The sequence below is a fragment of the Lemur catta genome, chromosome 1, assembly GCF_020740605.2.
Source record: "Lemur catta isolate mLemCat1 chromosome 1, mLemCat1.pri, whole genome shotgun sequence".
In the NCBI taxonomy this organism is placed as follows: domain Eukaryota; kingdom Metazoa; phylum Chordata; class Mammalia; order Primates; family Lemuridae; genus Lemur; species Lemur catta.
The window spans coordinates 77,999,530-78,019,299 of record NC_059128.1 but is presented as its reverse complement, the minus strand read 5'-3'; the positions used below and the strand labels follow the sequence as shown (position 1 = coordinate 78,019,299).

The window sequence follows — 19,770 nt, the reverse complement described above, 5'->3', positions numbered from 1 at the left end:
GAATAGGGATTAGTAGGCAATAGCACAGTAGGGTGACTACAGTTAACAACAATTTATTGTATATTTAATAATAACTAAAAGAGTGGAATTGGAATGTTTCTAATACAAAGAAATGATCAATTCTTGAGGGTAATGGATAACCCCATTACCCTGCTTTGATCACCACACACTGCATACCTGTATCAAAACATCACATGTGCCTTATAAATATGTACAACTATTTTATATCCATGATAATTTCTAAATTTTTAAAAAAGAGATAAGCAAAGTTTAAAAAATAAGTTTCCTCAAGAGCAACCTTGTTATCTTAAATCTGGTCTAAAGCTGATTTCTTTGGTCCCGATGAGCATTTCCCTCTGAGGACAGAGTTCTCCTGATTTAGTTTAGGAGCCCTTCTTCCTAACCTGACAACTAACTGAATTACCATGGGGCTAGAAAAAGCACTGGGGCCAGAGTCAGGAGGCCGGGATTCTACTCACTGCGTCACCTCAGACAGGTCACTCCAGGTCTCTGGACTTGTGGTTCCTCAGCTGTGGAATGGGGAGATCAGGCTCTGTGGCTCCTGCTCTGAGGCTTGAGATGGGATAACCCAGCCAGTCTGCTCCTCAGGAGCTGGCAACACAGCGTGGCCCTGGTGACAGTGCCTCAGGCCACGGCATAGTCTTCCTTAGGTCATGTGTGGCAAGGGAGAACATGCCACGGTCTCTTGGGAATGGTCTGGGGATGCTGAGTCACGTGGGAAATATTTTCATGACCAACACCTAGTCATTGGTGAACTCCTTAAATGAACAAACACAAAGCTCAGTGGGAGCCCTAGTACAGCTCTCTGCCCTGAAGCTCTCAGGTGATTCTTCCATGGGTGCATCTCTTCTTGTCCTCCAAAGGCTATGATTTGTTTCTTTAGGGCACTGACGTGCCCCTTCCTCCCGCTCCCCCTGTTCTTTGACGTTGCCTGAGAATGCCCCAGGGCCTTACCTCTGACCTCCCTGTAGCCATTTTATCACCGAAGCCCCAAGGGGAAGGCCTTATTTCCATTCCAGTACACCTGAGGCACCTGTTACACGCCCATCAGTAATGTGAAGACAGTGGTTCTCGTGTGAGCAGCATGTCCTCTTGGGCAGATGGAAAGGGGGGAAGCAAATCAGAAGCTGTAGAGGGGCCTTTTCAAACCACAGGAGCACCACACACATACAGATTCTGACCTGCTCCCCCAGGGAGATGTTCCCCTCTCTGCCACATTGAAAATCACTGCCCAGAGCTGTGTTCTCCCTTTGAAATATTTCCTTTAGTATTTGGACGTAGTCAGACATGGAAGGAGTGATGCAGGAATCCAGGCCCAGGGAGTGATCACTGAGTAAGGGGCAAAAGGTTTGGGTCCTCGTCCTGCCTAAGCCTGCAGGAGGTGGGAGCTGGAACAGTGAGAGGCAGAGAAGTGTTCGCTCGCTGTCTCCCACACATCGTGTGGCATTTCACCGTGGGAAGCAGAGTGAAGACAAGCTTGCTTTGATAGATCCATTTTTTTTTTTTTTTTTGAGACAGAGTCTCACTTTGTTGCCCGGGCTAGAGTGAGTGCCGTGGCATCAGCCTAGCTCACAGCAACCTCAAACTCCTGGGCTTAAGCGATCCTACTGCCTCAGCCTCCCAAGTAGCTGGGACTACAGGCATGCGCCACCATGCCCAGCTAATTCTTTCTATATATATTTTTAGTTGGCCAGATAATTTCTTTGTATTTTTAGCAGAGACGGAGGTCTCGCTCTTGCTCAGGCTGGTCTCGAACTCCTGACCTTGAGCGATCCACCCGCCTCGGCCTCCCAGAGTGCTAGGATTACAGGCGTGAGCCACCATGCCCGGCCGAGATCCATCTTAATTATTGCCTCTACATGGAGTCTTTTATCTTTCAGTTTTTCTTAGCAAACACTGGGGCAGAGTGGGGTTGGTGGGAGGAGGAGGAAGGATTCTTGGTAACTTCCGGACTAAACTACTCACCTTCCCTTTGGTTTGAGGAAGGCATTCCATCCTGATGTGCATACAAAGATGCTTTTGAATTTCCTTAGGTCAGTGCTTCTTAAACCTAATCTATACACAGATTACCTGGAGATCTTGTTAAAAGGTGTAGATGTAGGTGTATGATGGGCCTAATATTCTGCGTCTCCATGAGCTCCCAAGTAATGCTGCTGCCTCTTATATGTGGGCTACACTTTGAGTAGCGAGGCCTGAGGAGAGAAGAAGCTTGACTGTGCCTTCATTTCTGTGCCTGAATTACTTGACTTTCCAAGCTCAAGACTCTCAGAGTTACCCTGGGACCCTGCCTACCCCTCCTAGACATTGCACTGTCACTGGGCCTCTTACTTACTCTTGGGCATGATCAAGTGGACAGGGAATACTCTTTTTTATTCTTCAGCCTTAAAACAAAAGCAGCAGAAACCTCCAGTTGTCCAGGGAGGGGCCAATTTCTTTTTGTTTCAGACTGGTGGAATTTAAGGGAATTTTACCACATTTTCATGACTCCCCCAGGAATGCTATAGTTATCTATGGCTGTCTAACAGAATACCTCAAAACTTAGCTTAAAATAACAAGTATTTCTTCTCGCAGAGTTTCTGTGGGTCAGGAATTTGGGAGCAACTTAGCTGGGTGGTTCTGGCTCAGGGTGAGTCATGAGGTTGCAGTCAGGAGGTTGGCCTGGGCCGCAGTCATCTGGAGGCTTGACTGGGGATTCACTTCCAAGATGGTGCACTCACATGGCTGTTGGCAGGAAGCCGCAGTTCCTTGCTGGCTGTTGGCAAAAGGCCTCAGTTCCTCACCTCATGGACCTTTCCAGAGGGCTGCTTAATCAACCCCAAGCAGAGTATGTGGTCCAAGAGAAAGAGAACAAGAAGGAAGCTGTTAATGACTTCATGACTTGGTCTCAGAAGTCAGACACTGTCACTTCTGCTTTATTCTATTCTTAGGAGTGAATCACTAAGCCTCAGCCACACTCAAAGGGAAGGAATTAAGCTCCATCTCATGAAAGGAGGAGTATCAAAGCATTTGAGGACATATTTTTAAACCATCACAGATGCTCCCTGGCCAAGGAGCCATTGTGGTTGGTGACCCTTTCAAAGGTTTGATGCTCCTCATAATCTCACAAAGCTGCTCTTCTTAGGAGATCTGTAAGTCTTTGAGCATCAAAGACCACATGCCTTGCAAAGACATTTCAAAATGGAAAGTTATCAATTCCATTCCACTGTGACAGGGTACACCCAACTCCTTGTGAACCTACGAAGCAGTGACAGTGCAAGGGGGGCAGTATAACTCAGTGATTAAGAGCCAAGTTCCGGAGTCTGACACTCCCGAATTTGAATCCTGGCTCTGCCATTTAGTTATATGTCTGTGATAAAGTCACTGGAGCCTCAGCTTCTTTATCTGGAAAAAATGGGGATCATAATAGTACCTATCTCAAAGTGTTACGTGAGAATTAAATGAGATATTGCATGTAAAGGTAACACCTGGCCTGGCAGATAGTGAGTGCTCCAAACATGTCAGCTACGATTAGCTCTTGTTCTTTTTTTTTTTTTTTTTTTTTGAGACAGAGTCTCACTCTGTTGCCCGGGCTAGAGTGCCGTGGTGTCAGCCTTGCTCACAGCAGCCTCAAACTCCTGGGCTCAAGCAATCCTCCTGCCTTAGCCTCCCAAGTAGCTGGGACTACAGGCATGCACCACCATTCCCGGCTAATTTTTTCTATATATATTTTTAGTTGGCCAGATAATTTCTTTCTATTTTTAGTAGAGACAGGGGTCTCACTCTTGCTCAGGCTGGTCTCGAACTCCTGACCTCAAGCGACCCACCCGCCTCGGCCTCCCAGAGCTCTTGTTCTTGATATCTTGTTTCCACCTGGAGCTGGAAGCTCTGTGCGTTCAAGGAGATGCTGGCCACCGGTTTCTGCTTAATTTTTATGCTTCCTTCACCAGTGCCTCTTCTTATACTTTATTCAAATTCAGAGAGGTCTGGTTGACCCCTGCCGATTGCAGGCTCTTTCCACATATGGACAGGTTCTCTTGGCAAGCCAAGGCCAACCTCTTCCCTGGGCTAGTTCCTACACCTGCGTTCTACTTCTTAAAAGGAGCATCAGCCAGAGTCCAGGGTGGGGACAGGCCCAGTTTGCCCCATGGCTGGTGGCATAGTTTTCTTTTTTGGCACTGGATTGACTAGGGCTGGCTCCTTCCAAACCCGGCCCGGGAGTAGGGTGCAGGAGACGATGCTTTCACCGGGAGACAGCCATTTCTGTTGTGAGCTGTGGAAGGAAACTGACATGTTGTTTTGAATCGAACCTCGACAAGACAAAGTACTTGAAAGAGTCTCCAGGGAAATGGAAAATATATTTGTTCTGTGGTATGTTTTGAGTTTGGGTTGTTTTTTTTAATGTAGTAAAAGTATCCTGACAAATATTTTGATAGGCTTACATTACATATTTATGTCTTTAAAGCAATCAAAGAAATCCTTTATAATTCATTCTCTGTTTTCTCTCCAGGTATTTAGTCTTCCTACAGATCAAAAGAGATCTCTACCATGGCCGCCTCCTCTGTAAAACGTCGGATGCTGCCTTGTTAGCAGCTTATATCCTTCAAGGTAATGACTTTTGACAGGATAAATTTGCTTTTCATGCTAAGTACTGATTCCATTATTTCAGTTACCACAGATGACTACTTCTTGGATCTAAACAGCATCTAACTTGAAGCAGAGTTCAAGTTAGAGGATTTTGCTTAGATTTCCTGGAGCCAGAAACCACTGAACACTCAATCCTAAATCATACCTAAGGTCTTACCACCCGCTCCTCGAGTCATCCTGACTCTGTTTGGGGGGTTTTCCCTGTGCCCTTGGTTGATAAAGTTACTGGGATTCTGGAAAGTAACTGGAATCACGTTTTTTTCTGTCCTCTCATGCAATCTCTAAGATACAAAGCATCTTGGAATTCTGGAATCTATTTCAGAGACCTTTTAGTTCAAAGTGCTTAAAGTTGAAAGTGTTTCCGAGTAACAAGCACATTTCCTAACATGCTAATCAGAGTAATGGCAGAGTCTTACCCAGCTGATACTCAGATTGGCTTTTTGAGCAAAACAATGGGAGAGAGATGCACCCTTAACATACGTCGCCTCCTCCCGAAATGCAGGAGACACTTGAGTGCCACTTCCCAGGTTTCTCTCAGTCCTTAGGCCTGAAACTGCCATTACTACCATAGCACTAAAGTCATGAAGCTTCCATCAAAGAATATTAACTCTTAATTATTAGTAAATCTCTGAACTCCCAGAAGCAACTTTGTGAAGAGAACCTGGAAAATGCTTGCTGATAAGAAACTAAAGCCCTTCTGGCAAGAGAAATATCACAGCTGCATTAAGAATGTAAAAGTCAGCCCATTGCCACGTTGACTTTTGAGGCTTCCATTTTAAAAATCACCTAAATGGGAAGTCTAGAGGGCCACTGCTAATTTGAAGGTACCTAAAAATGCCCCTTTAATTTTTAAAGACAAAGCCTGGCCTGATCTAAGTGAAGTTTTAAATTCTAGTCATTCCTTCACTTTTACCCTGACAATAATTTCTTTCTCTTTAAAGAATTACTTGATGTCCAACACTGATGTTTTCCACTTGAAGCTTTCTAAATAAAATCATAATAAATGACTCTAAGGCTCAAGGTCACCCCATACTTCAGGCTTGGGGAAGCCTTTAGTCTCTTGCTAACCAATGGAAATTCCCAAGTAATTTGGAAGTCACAGTGAGTAGACTTGTAGTGAAAAAGCATGAGCCACAAATACAATATTCAGCCGTGAGAGGAGGGCATGTTTTCCTCTGAATACTTCCTCCTCCCTCAAGACTTCTCATCTGAAGTGGCTGAGACTCTCACCAGGGAAGGAAAAGGGCAATCGCCAGGCAGCTGGACCCTCCTCCTTTCCTTTATCACACCCACCACGTCCCCTGCGGAGTTCTTCCTGGGAGAAAGCCGGAATCCGACCTGGGTGTGGAAAGCACCAGGGGTCCTCTGTCCTCCCAAAGCTACTGAGCTTAGATCTCCTCAGGTTTAGAGACGAACGTTCTCTGTGAATGGCCAGAGGAGAAAGCCCCACACCTGGCAGGGAGCTGAGAAATCAGCCTTAGAACTTGGTGCTTTTGAACTCAGTGACACTTTCTGCTTACAGCCAGGCTTCCTGCTCGGCAAGGCTGTCAAAGGGGCCTGGCACCTGGTCAGCCCTTAATAAATATTTATTCAAATTTATTCATTTGATCATATTTGGACTGAGGGTTGAGTTCTGAATTTGGATCATGGCTTAATTCATCAATTTGCTGTGTCCCTGCTAAAATCCTCAAAATGAGGTTTAGACTTCTGATCTGGCTTAGGCCCAAGAGCTTCTGTCTTCCTGACCAAGCTCACTGTTTCCTGTGCTGCCACAAAGAGCGTCACTCCTAGGCCCTCTTCCCGTGGCTGAATGAATGAGAACCGTGATGCAGGCTTTTGCTCTTTTATTGCAGATTTACTTGTGGTAACCTCAGAACAGAGGGTCAGGTCCACTGGTTCCCTGCATAGACTTGAGTGTCAACCCAGTGTGCACACCTGGGAAAACAGAGGTGGACATGTTCCTGCAGGGCCTGCCCTCTGCCCAGCCCTCAGCCGTGCTCGGGATCCAGTATTCTCTGTAAATCTGCTGTGTGCTTTGGCTTTTGCTCTGTGTGCTGATCTCTTGTTGCTTTGCCAATGATGATTTACCTATTTCCACACTTGTTTTCTTCTACCTTCCTTTTGAAAGCGGAGATTGGGGATTATGACTCAGGGAAACATCCTGAAGGCTACAGCTCCAAGTTCCAGTTTTTCCCTAAACATTCAGAGAAGCTGGAAAGGAAAATCGCTGAGATTCACAAGACAGAACTAAGGTACGTGACACCCATTCAGGCCCAGGACGCTGTGACCTCCCACAGCCTGAGCACGCAGGCTCTGTGCTGTGTGCTTTGCTCTCACAGACCAACCGTTTACTGACACATGGGTGCCCCCAGCCTGCCTGACACTGGGATGTACCATTGTTAATGATCCACTGACAGCACAGCCCCAGCCCCTATAGGCTCACTCTCCGAGAAAAGTGGTTTAGGCTGAGGCTTAAAGGCAAGAGAGAAGTTGTATTATAGGGAAGATAGAGAGTGGCTTTTGAAAGGTATTTGCTCCACTAAGATATTTAATCAAGACACAGAGGAAAGAAGCATGAACTGGGGAAAAGGAAAAGATAAACACAAAAGAAACAACAGAAGAGAAAAAAGAGGAAAGAAAGAGAAGCGGTTGAGTGGGGATGTGAAAAAGGACAGGCCTCTGCCCCCAGCATGTGACAGTGTGACAGGTGGCTTCTGGCAAATGATGGACTGCACAGCGCCGATTCATGAATGCTGGGAGTGCCCTGAGATCACCTTGGTGTGGGGCTACGTCTTCAGCACTGTCTGACTCAGCCCCCCACGCCCGCCTGGAGTCCCTGACCCTGCACCAAGGAAAGGAGAGGAGAAGTGGCTTCAGGCATGGAGTCTTGTGTTCCTCAGTGTCTCTTAGTTTGCTCAGAATATGCAGAATGCCATAAAGCAGCATCAGTGCAGCCTTTCACCCACATGAAATAGAATTTTCTACAAAGACTGATTTTAGAAAACAACAATCGGGTGTTTAGGCTCCACTTAGTGTGGCACACGGGAGCACAGATTGTCCCAGCCTCACCAGGTGCACTGCCTGCTGCTCAAGGAGAAGCCGACACTCTGAGACAGCAGGGGTTAGAGCAGAGAAAGAGTTTAATATCGCAGGTGCCGTGCGAGGAGATGGGAGGAAGTTCTCAGACCCATTGCCCTGAGAATTTGGGAGAAAGGGTTTTTAAAGATAGTTTGGTGGGCAAAGGGCTAGGCGATTGAGTCTGCTGATTGGCTGGGTCTGGGTGGAGCCACAGGGGTGTAGAAATTGTCTTCTTGTGCTGAGCCAGTTCCTGGGTGAGGGTCACAAGACCAGTGGAGTCAGTTCCTTGGGATGGGCCACTGGTCTGGGTGGGTCAGCCGGGCCACTGGAATGCAGGGCCTGGAAGATATCTCGAAAGCTAGCCTTAGCTGTCACAAGGGTGATGCTATCCATGGGGGCAATGAAGAAAGCTAAGAATCTTTATGACCATCAACTATGTGACTCCTGAGTAGCAATTATAGGAGAGCAACAGTGGCTGGTTATACATATATTTTAACTGTGCCTGTACCTTTACAGACTTCAGGCCCCTACCTTGTGGCCCTTTAATTAATTTTATAAAGGGCGGTTTCAGGACTCTCCACACTGACAAACTATGAGGGAAAAAAGTATATATAATGAATGCAGTGTTGTAAAATAAAATATGTCATCATTTTAAAACATTACAATTTTTAAAAAATCTTTAAAAATGTTTGTGTATCTACTGTTCTGAAGAAGGAATATCCCTGGCAGGAGAAGGGGGTGGTGGTGGATATTTCTAATGCTAAGCTTAACTATTAGTAGTTCTAGTTTCTAGTACTAAGCTTAAACTAGTTCCTACCCTGACCTTGACCCTCAAAGCCCTTCACTAAGCGATTTTATCTCAACAAATATAACGGAAGGCCTCCTTGGCCTTTGTAAATAGGCCCCGTGCCCACTGTGTGTGTCAGGACGGGTTCCTGCCCTCCCGGAGGAAGGGACGCCTGTCACCACCTCCCCATGCACGTGCAGCCTTTCCCGGCGCTGGACCCGGGGCGCCTCCCCCGACTCTCTGTTAGGGAAATAGCAACCCCTTGTGGTGGGGATCAGAATAAACACGGACCTGTGTGAGGTCTCATGGTTCCTTCAAAGAAGAGATGAGGGGACGTGCTGGAACTGCCCGGAGGGTTTTAGGAGATGTCAGAATAGTGGGGATAGTCCTCTAGAAACCTAGTTCAAGGCAGGGGATCCCCCAGGAAAGGATGCCCGCTTTGAGGGCCCTGGAGGTTTGGGCAGACTCTAGGGGTGAATGGAGCCCACAGGGCCTGCCGCCCTGCAGGCAGGGAACGAGGAAGCTCCCTGGAAAGGGAAGCAGGGCTCTGGCCACCTCTGGTGTCCAGCCATCTGCCTGCTCACAAGCATTTTCGAAACATCTTCCTGTGTCTCAGGGACGCTGGTGAAAGTCTGCGTTCACTACAATAACCGCCTGCACGGGTACTACTTACACAGGTCAGCCTTGTCCTCATAATGTGAAACTGTGTTCATACGTCCTTCCCCTAACATGAGTTCCTGAGGGCGCAGACTGTGTGCTGTGTGTCTTGGAATACTTTATGGCAAGCAGCACAGAGGCTGTCACATAAAGATGCTGCTTCAGTGATACCTCTCCAGAGGGACGGAGAAGGAATCTGGCCTGCTTCTCACTTGGGTCGGCTTATCTTCCTGCCCTGCCATATTATTTGAGGCAAATGACAAACTTAGAAATGAGCAACCTTCAGTCCTACCCACCAGCCATCAGAGGTGTTGACTTGACAAACTGCCCAGCGCTCTGCATCCCACTCTCTGTCCAAGTGCGTCTGCTCTGCGGGGCACCGGAGCCATGAGAGGGCCCACTGGTGACGCCACCACTGGCTCTGCATCGAGCTCACCAACACACCTGCTGAAGGGGCGGCGGGAAGGGAGTGATGCTACAGGCAGCCTTCTTCAGCTTGTTTCCTTTTCATAGTCATCACCCTGTGTTCAGACAGAGCAGTTGTGGAGTGTGGGAGCTCAGTGCTGTCTCCTGCTGCTTCTCCTCACCCTACGTTCTTGTGTTCCCTTTTGGTAAAGGGAGAGGGCTGGGTGGCATCAGCAAGATACACACACCCCTTCTTTGTATTTCAGTCTAGATCAGATCACAGATGAGAAACCTATGGCCTGCATCCAGCCTATAGATGCGGTGTTTTTTAATCCCCATGGTATTTTTTTTTTTTTTGAGACAGAGTCTTGCTCTGTTGCCCGGGCTAGAGTGCGTGCCGTGGCGTCAGCCTAGCTCACAGCAACCTCAGACTCCTGGGCTCAAGCGATCCTCCTGCCTCAGCCTCCCGAGTAGCTGGGACTACAGGCATGCGCCACCATGCCCAGCTAATTTTTTCTATATATGTCTTTTTAGTTGTCCATATAATTTCTTTCTATTTTTAGTAGAGACGGGGTCTCGCTCTTGTTCAGGCTGGTCTTGAACTCCTGACCTTGAGCGATCCTCCCGCCTTGGCCTCCCAGAGTGCTAGGATTACAGGTGTGAGCCACCGCACCCGGCCCCCATAGTATTTTAAATGGTGAAATACCACATACAAATCAGTATCTCTGATTTTTAAAAATCACAACATCTATCAATGCTGGGCCCTGCATTCTCACATGACAGAAATCTCAGAGCTGAGGAGCAGCTGTGCTCATTAAGTGGGGGGGAACACTCCCCATTTTGCCAGTGTCCCCACTACCCCCTATTGTCCATGCAGCCCAGGGGATTCATTATGTAGCCTGCCTCACTCTGAAGACATTTGAGTTTTTGACTCTGGGCAAGAGTCTCTGAAGTTGGTCCTAGAACCAAGCAGGGAGCATACAGTATGGAAAAATTGAGCTGTGAGGCTCACCCTGAGCACTTCTTAATAGATCATTTACCTCAGGGGAACCTGTGGGAACATGAAACCCTGAAATCATCTCATTTTCTTTATTCCAGTGGTCAAACACCAGCAACATCAGAGCTGAACTTCTTAAGGAAAGCGCAGACTTTGGAAACATACGGAGTGGATCCTCACCCATGTAAGGTAAGAGTCCCAGTGGTCGGAGGCTGCGCCAACCTTATTGCCTCTAGGGGGCGACAGGAGCGAGGGACCACATGCCTGCACCCATAGGCACCCTTCAGTGTCTGCAGGACTGGCTCTTCCAGTGACAGATGCCAGAGAAACTGTCTCATTGTGAAAACTCCTCTGGATTCCACGCTGCGTGATTTTGTGGTGCCACATCAACGTCAGAGGATGTGGGGCAAAGTCAATCTAAATAACAAATCCCAAACCGGGCCCCATGTAGGCAGCCGTGGATAATCCCGTAGAAATGAAGACAGGAGGCATGTGGACGGCCCCCCACAGGGAATGTGAGAGGCAGCTCAGCGACTGCCCACCCTTCCCTGACCCGTAATCTAGTTTCTTTCCAAGAGTGGGTTTTATTGACTGCAGTGGCATAAGTCACTGCACGGAACCGCAGTGGAGTCACGCTTAATTCCATTACACGCCTGTGAGGGATGGACGGCCACAGCCAGGGAGGCTGTGCCCAGAGAAAAGCTCTGTCATAACTCACTTGTGTCTGGCATTTCCGAGATGAGCCCCGGCAGCCACAGTCACCACTGAGGGCAGGGGAGAACCGTGGCCTCTTCCTGTCTCTGTGGCCGTGTCCCTCCCCTTCAACTCCTGTCCCTATTGCTTTGACAGTCCTGGTCTCTGCCTCCACATTTCTGCCTCCCCTGTCTGTTACTAGAGAGGTTCCAGTACCACCAGTAAAAGCAATTGTCAAACTGATCTGAAGGAGATAGTATCAGCTGGGAGCAGGAAGACATCAACATCTTCTTCCTGACAGGAGAAGGGGATACTGTAAGTTTCAAGCAAAAATTAAAAGAATAGTATATTCGTTTCCTAGGCTGCTGTAACAAAGTGTCACAGATGAGGTGGCTTCAACAACAGAAGTTTATTGTCTCACAGTTCTGAAGGCAAGAGGTCTGAGATCGAGGTGTCGGCCGGGTTGGTTCCTCCTCAGGGCTTTGAGGGAAGGGTCTATTCCAGGCCCCTCTCCTTGGTTTGTGGATGGCCATCTTCTCCCTGTGTCTTCACATTGTCTTCCCTCTGTGTGTGTCTGTGTCCAAATCTCCTCTTCTTGTAAGGACACCAGTTATACTGGATTAGGGCCCACCCTACTGACCTCAGTTTAAGTTCATTACCTCTGTAAAGAGCCTATCTCCAAATGAGGTCACATGCTGAGCTACTGGGGGTTACGACATCCACATGTGAATTTTTGAGGGTGCTACAACCCAGCTTATAACAAGCAGAATAGAAACAAATGAGCACAGTGACATGGGGACAAAGCAGTGTTTTTCCCTTGTCCCCTTGGTGAGTTGACAGTGATTTGTTCTTGCCTAGGATTTACCATGCGCCTTGGGAACATCCTGGCGCTCAGAAACCCTGGTCATCTTCTCTAGCCACAGCTCCCTGTCCCCTAGCTTAGCCCGCTGCCAGGTAACCCTATGTTCTTGGGGCCACACTGTCAGAAAACACATTCAGGCCATTTATACCAGAGAATCGGCACATAGGTATTTACACGTTAACAAAACTTCCTAAATAACGCCCTCTGCATAACAGATGTAGTTTAACGCCCCCACAAGTTGCGCAGATACTGTGCACAGGGGCCCCGCACAGGAGTGAAAAGAGCTTTGGAGTCAGCCAGCACGAGGCCGCAGTCCGGGTCTCCTGCTTACTGGGGCCCTTGGAGGCTTCTCTGAGCCTCACTTTCCTCACCTGTGTGAAGGTACACAGTGGGCGTTCAGCACCTGTGCTCCCTGAACTGCTGAGGTACCCCAGACTCAGCTGCTGAAGATAGACATGGTCACCAGAAGGTGCCAGGTTAGCTCTGCGCTTGACCCCAAACCTGCCCAGTCCCCTTGAGGCCAGAGACGGGTCCCTGGGCAGGGCCGATGGCACACACAGGAGGGCAGACAGGGAGCCCGAACACAACACTGACAAGAGGTGGGTGGGGATTTCCACTGTCGCCATGTGCATCTGGAAGATGGAGTGGCAGCCGGCCTGGTTCCAGCCCAAATCCACATGCCCCAGGATGTGGGGCTCCTGGCACAGCCTTGTCTTTGGTGAGTTTGTCCATCACTGGACACAGAGAAGCTGAAGGGACTGCAGGGACAGACCAGCATCCACACCAGGCACTGCGTGTGGCCCAGTCCCAAATATCTTCTCATCCCCACAGCTTCAACTCCTGGGAAGAAGGAGGGAGGGAGGGAAAAACGAAGAGGTGTTTGCGGCGTGCCTCCCATGGCAGGCGTAGGGAAGTCCTTCTTCGTTATTTCCTCACTTAGTCCTCATGCCAGCCCTGGGAGTGGATGTCATTCTCCCTGTTCTATAGATAAGAAGGCTGATGTTCCAGGAGGCCAAAGTTCACAAGGCCCTGGGTGGTATAGCAAGAGTTTGAACTCACCTTGCTGACAATTGTTGTGTACCCTCTGTAGGACAGAAGCCCCCAGAAGACTTACTCTTGGAAGGTGGGAGTGCTCGTCCCATTGGGCCCCTTGTCCCTAGGCCTCTGCCTCTTGCTCCCCCCGGCCATGGCAGGGCCCTGCTGCAGACCCCACACACAGCCCCTCAGTTCCTCCCATTAGGCTCTGGCTCTTGGTCTCCTCCACCCTCCCAAGCAAAGAGAACAGTCTGGGAGCCTTTACTCTTGTAATTAAGTAGAGTCACTTTAGTGATAAGCTAGCAAGCACTCCCCTTAATGTTGCTACAAGGAGAGCTGAAATAAGCTGGCCCACTCGGTGTAATAAATACTGATGATTTCTATTAACAGAGAGGCAATTACTGGGCCCAGGGAATCTGGGGCACGCAGCCCTGGGGAGGACAGAAGAAGAGGAATCATTTTGATAATTAAATGAGAGCAGAAAAACGCTTCAGCTGGGCTCTGTCCCCTGGACTGATTTAGAAGCTGCTCTTCTTCCTGTGCACACTGATGGTTTCTTTCTGCCCACAATGTCCTTGTCTGGCCCTGGGACCAGGAAGAGGAAATCCTACAAACCCTGGGTGAGACAGCCAGAGAGCTCCATTAGCTGGCGGGCCTGCAGTGATACCCAAACTCCGAACTTGCACGAGGCCGTCCCACACGCTCTGCCTCGCCCCTCAGCCCGCAGCTCCTGACAGGCGCCCCCAGCAGCCCAAGCCTCACAGCTGCTGGAGGAGAGTGGAGCAAACCACTAACAGCCCATTGCTGCTTCTGGTCCCCAGCCCTGGCACCTCTCCAACCTCAGGAGCCACTGCCTTGTTCCGTCCAGGTGGCCCTGAGATCGGCAGTTTGCCCTGGGTCTCCTGCAGCCCCGCCATGCTGTGGCCTCCTGGGCCTGACGGATGGAGCTGCCCCGCTAAGGCTCACAGAGTAGTTAGACCTGTCGCAGACACCCAGCCCGTACCCAGCCTCACTATTTTCAGTCTGAAAGGTGCCTGCACGTGCTAGGTGCATACATAATCTCACTTAATCTTTACAATATCACTGCCAAGAAGATATTCTTGTCCTAATTTTAGGATAAAACACTGGGCCTCTGAAGATTCAGGCAAGAAAGGATAAGAGCGGAATAAGACGTCCCCTCTGAGGACTAACTTGTCCAAAGTTACTGGTAAGGATAGTAGTAAGGATAGTTGGTAAGGTAAGGATAGTTGTCTGAGTCTCAATGCTGTGCTCTTTTCAGTTGTCAGGCATTTATTTAGGAACCAAGCACAACTCTCTGCCAATTCCGTTGCAGAGGGGGCACAGACCTACAAGATTACCGAAACTGTCATATAAAAATGTAATGTAAGTTCACCAGTGTCTTTCTGTCTGCTCTGTACAGACCAGGAGAAAATTGATTTCCGCAGGATCTAGGTTAGATCAACCGCGGAAATAAAATTAACACTGTTTGTTCCTCTGCCCTTAAAATAGGATCATTACTTTCATAATGCAGCCACCTAGCCTCCTCTCTAAAGAAAAACCCCTTCCCCCATCTTGACAAGTTGCCCCTGACTTCAGAGAAGCAGAACAGGAAGGGTCGGTGGGGATCCTCCCACCCTCAGGGGGGGCCCTCTGGGCTGTGCTGAGGGAGGGTGTCAGACTTACTGCTGAAATGAGGAAGCTGACCAAAGCCACTCGGACGGCACGTGTCCGCCAAGAATTCTATGTCTGAGCTTTCCTGGGTGATGCCAGGCCTCTTACAGGGTGCTGCCTCCTCCTCTTCACTGCCATTCTAGCTTCTTGTGGCCAAATTTAAGTAGTGTATATTAGAACTGGGTGATTTTCATGACTGACGTAAAATTCCCAACTCTGAGCTCTTTCCGAAATGGGTATAAGTGTCTGGAAAACATGTGAAATCATCTTCTTCCATAAGGTTTTTAAAGAATAATAGAGGCTTTATTCACTAAGATTGAATTAGTGTGAATCATGTCCCAGAGAGGGGACAAGATGACCCCAGAGGCCTAACAACCAAGAATGCCACGGTCCTGACTCAGCCACACTCAGGATGTCCTCTGGGGTGGCAGGAGACAAAAGCCTACTTCATTTGTATCTGGAGGTGGAACATGTGGGGACTAGACAAAGGTGGCTAGATGTCACTACTTCTAAGAACCAGTGAGTACTCTAATTTCCAAAAATCCTTTTCTGGGCAGAGCAATGATCTTAGGGTAAAGCTTTGATGATGTTGAACTTGATGCAAGTCAACTTTGATGGTAGGGTCTGTATGATCACGTGAATGAATGATAAGGAATGAAAACTCATCCCCTCTCTAAGAAAAACACTGTTGGCCATGTCCTAGCAGTAAGATATTTGGGCCATCTCCCTAAAATAAGATGGAAGTAGTATTTCCAGAGGTGTGTATTATTGTCCTCATTTTGCAAACAAGGAAACTGAGGTTTGGGGAGGTTAACTAAGTCACAGAGAAAATAAGAAGCAAAGCTGCGTTCCTCAACCAAAACTGAAGCTCTTTCCACAGGATGAGAAATTGAAAATACAACTTTAGAAGTAAACTAGATTCTTTTGACTGTCATCCGACACAGAGTGGGGCTGGCGATGTCTGCAGCGTAGCTGTCAAGACCTGAGTTTTTATTCCACCTCCCAGTTCCATTAATGGCCCAGTCCTATGGGCACGGATGTCATGCGGATGGGAAGAGGACTGGAGGAGACAGACTACAACTTGGTAAAATGCAAGATCTGAGGAACAGGAGACTACTGTCTGTGTCACTTTTCTCTGTGTCTTCATTCCCTCCTCTTTTTGTCATGCAACTTGTTATTTTGCATACAACTCCCAAGGGCAGGCTCACAGGGAAAAGGACATAATGTTAGATAGAAGAAACTGGAGAAGTTCCAGGGAGGGTGCTGGTGTAGCTGCCTGCCTGTGTACAGACGTGAGATTTCTCGCTGTCATTCAAGTCCCGCTCCTCAGTGGTTGCTGAGCCTCAGGTGCCAGAGACAAGCAAACATTCCAGCTGCCCTCGCCCCTGTGGTCGGGCAGCACATTCGTCTGTGGCTGTTGCATTCAAAGCAGTTTGGAGAATTGCTCTCTTCATGTGAGAGACTGGATTGGGATCATTCCAGGTGTTACTGTTGCTTATTGGAATGATGTGGCGTCTCATCGGGGTTGTTCCCAGTTCTCTCCTTGTTCACACCAGCCAGTCTGGTCACAAGAGGCTGTTCCCCTCTAACTCCAACACCTGCCTTCACTCAGAGGCCAGCCCTGCGGTGTCTGGAAGATGCAGGTGAACAGCCTGACCAGGGCAACCTGGCTGGCACTGCCCCCCTCCCTCTTCCTTTTGCTGTGGCCAGAGGGACACCGGTCAGTGGGTCAACTCTAGCAGATCTCTGACTGTGTCATGGCCTCTGACCCCATCTCCTTCCGCCCGTTCCAGATTCTTGCATCACCCAAATCTCCTTCTCCATGGTTCCCTAACAAGAAATGATTGCTTTTTCATTCTAACTTCCCACTCCCTTGTTTCTAATGAGCAAAGTTTAAATCCATCAACATCAGAAAAAAATAGTAAAATGTTAGGTTTTTTTAAAAAAAGAATTTGTATTAACTTCAATAAACTCAACTAACTAGTAGCAGCTATAATAATATTAACAAGACAGCCACTAGCATTTTTGGGGTGCCTACTAAGCATAACCTGTAAGGTAGCTAACATTATCAGCCCCCATTTTACAGTGAGGAGCTGAAACACAGAGGAATTAAGGGACCTGGCCACTGTCATACAGTGAGTGGCACAGCCGGACCGGGACTGAGCGGTTTGACCCAGAGCCTATCGCACTGTGGCTCTAGTGGGGGTGCTCTCCTGCCCTTCTCTGCCCGCATGAGCTGGGGGGGGCCTTCCCTGGCTGCCCCCTCCTCTCCCCCGTCCTTCCCTTTCTCGGGCCTCCTCCCCCGCCTGTCTCTCCCCTATCCCCTGCCACCACCAGTCCACCCCTCCCTCCTTCCACCTTCCTTCCCTACTCTCTCCCTGTTGTGTCACACTGTCCACTACCCTCCTGCAGGCCCAACCCTTCATTTCCATTCTTCCAGCTGTTCTTCTCGGCCTCTCCTCTATCCCAGCAAGTATTGTCAGACACCTTCCCTGCCTCCGCCCCACCTCTGCCTTCCCCACTCTTGTTCGTGCACATGCGTCCTTCCCCACCGTAACCAAACTGGCCCCTCTGCCCCGCCTCGTGGTCCTGCACCTTCATTTGACACACATTTCTGTTCTACACCACTACAGACACAATGAGGTCTCCACCCTCCAGTCTTTCTCAGCCCACAGTTTTAGGACTTCCTTGGGTCCTGCTAGCACGAGCAGAAGGTTCACAGAGCCCACCTTCCCTTTGAGGCCGCTGCCTCTGTCCCCCCGCTCTCCCAGGCACCCCCCGCAAAGGCAGCCGGCCCTGACCCGCACCTGCCAAGTCTACCAGGCTAGCCCGGGCGCCTCCTGGCAGGGGCAGCGTGTGTGCACAGTGCCTGGTACTCAGATATTAATAACCACCACCAAGCACTGATGACAGGACAGGCAGGAGGAAATCCAGCCCCGTGCCTTCACGGTGTCTATGTTCCGGTTATTTTTAAACAGCTTTTTTTGTGCCCATGGGTTGAATGACATTGTGCGTGCAGCTAAGTAAGTGTCTAGATCATGACAGGCCCTGAGGAAAGGATAATAATAACAATACATTAATTAGAAATGTTTATAAAACATATACTTAGTTTTTCTCTGGACACAGATGCTCACACTTGTAACCCTGACTCTGAGAGGCAGTTTTAAGGCAAAACTACATTTTTCCTGAGGTAAGGCTTATGAGGCCCTGCAGAGGCCCCACTGTTCTTAGGACCAGTAAGGCTGAAAACCTGTGCCAAGGAGGCAAAGCCTGAAGGTGGAGAGACCAAGAGAGCCCACCCACAAGCTGATCTGGCCCAGCAGGCAGGGCCCCAACTTCCATATCTCATGCCAGGTGTCCGGCCCTGACTCCACGGCACCACCTGTGGCCCAGGAGACTGTTTGACCAGCATCATGGCATGGTTTTCTGGCCACCTCAACACACTCATACCCTCTCCATTATCGTCCATGCAGCCTGACAGAACAGATTCTCACCCGACACCCTATCACGAAGGAAGCCCCTCTGAGAGAGCCCAATCCTTCAGCCATCCTCGTCCTCATGGGGCTCATTTTCCCACATGAGGGGACTGTGACCTATGGTTTCTGCTCTACCTTCTCCCCACTTTGCTCAACAGAGCCTCAAACCGGGTGTGCAGACTGATGGTGACAGTGACCTTGCTGTTGGTTCAGACCCCTCAGGGCTGAGGCGCCCTGTCAGGCTACCCTGGCGCCTCCTGGCAGGAACAGTGTGCGTGCGCAGTGCCCAGTGCTCAGATATTAATAACCGCTCCACTCGTCCACTTGCTTCTTATCTTCCTCAGCTAAACTTCCCTGAGGGGTCTGGTGTCATAGGACCATCATGACAATGATAACTGCCTCGCTCTCTCTCTCCTTCTCTTTAATAACAGCTTTTGGATTTATAATTCTCATGTCACAAAACTCGCCCTTTTAAAGTGTGCAATTCAGTGGCTTTCAGTATATTCACAGAGCTAAAAGACCACAACATATGACCTTTTATAACTGGCTTCTTTCCCTGGGCATAATGTTTTAAATGTTCATCGATGTTGTAGCAGGTGTCAGTGTTTCATTCCTTTTTACAGCCGAGTAATATCCCATTGTACCATGATATTACTACTTGTCTATTCATTTCAACGGACATTCTCCACTGGAGAATGGATTGGACTGTTGCCACTGTTGAGCTGTTAGGATAGTGCTACTATTAACAGTTACGTACTAGTTTCTGTGTGGACATATAATTTTAATTGTTTCAGGTACTTACCTAGGAGTGGAATTGCTGGGTCATATGGTAACTCTGTTTAACAATCTGAAGAACTTCCAAATGCGTTTTCAAAGTGACTGTACCATTTTACAGTCCCCCCAGCAATGCATGAGGCTTTGCCATTCTCTTTGGATGTTCACAACAACCTTCTAAGGTTGGTATCATTGTAACCTAGTTTACAGATAAGGGCACTGAGGCTGAGTTTGTCACCTGCCTATAGTCACATAGCTGGCAAGTGGCAAGGCTGGGACTCAGACTGTAGTCTTGTGGTTCCAAATGACATGCTCTTCCCTCTGTGACCTAGTGCCAGGTATTAACCCTGCATCACCTATGAACAATAATCTTTCTCTCCCTTTCACCTCTATGCTAGCATCCCCCCAGTGAGAAGTCTTTCTGTGTTGCAGGACGTGTCAGGAAATGCTGCATTTCTGGCCTTCACTCCTTTTGGCTTTGTTGTTCTTCAAGGAAACAAGAGGGTCCACTTCATTAAATGGTGAGTGTCTTCATTTTCAAAACTAACTCCTTATATTTCACCAACTGGGGAGGGGCTATGGTTCCCACGTCCTTTGTCTGTGATTGGGCAATTATGGTTCAGAGCCCTCTCCAAAGCCTTGTGTTGGTAATGGTACCTGACAAAGGGAGTGGTCTCTCCTAGGGATCCTG

The 19,770-nt window shown here is 48.7% G+C and overlaps 1 protein-coding gene across 8 annotated transcripts in view; it reads left to right on the top strand.

Annotated features, from left to right (window-relative positions):
- FRMD5 (FERM domain containing 5) overlaps positions 1-19,770 on the top strand; it is a 292,126-nt gene that overhangs the window by 253,760 nt on the left and 18,596 nt on the right. For all 8 annotated transcript variants that reach the window (XM_045540417.1, XM_045540458.1, XM_045540426.1 and 5 more), the window contains 4 exons: positions 4,508-4,605; positions 6,773-6,896; positions 10,670-10,757; positions 19,512-19,600. In XM_045540417.1, coding sequence (XP_045396373.1) covers positions 4,508-4,605; positions 6,773-6,896; positions 10,670-10,757; positions 19,512-19,600 — 399 coding nt within the window. The remainder of the gene's footprint in view (positions 1-4,507; positions 4,606-6,772; positions 6,897-10,669; positions 10,758-19,511; positions 19,601-19,770) is intronic.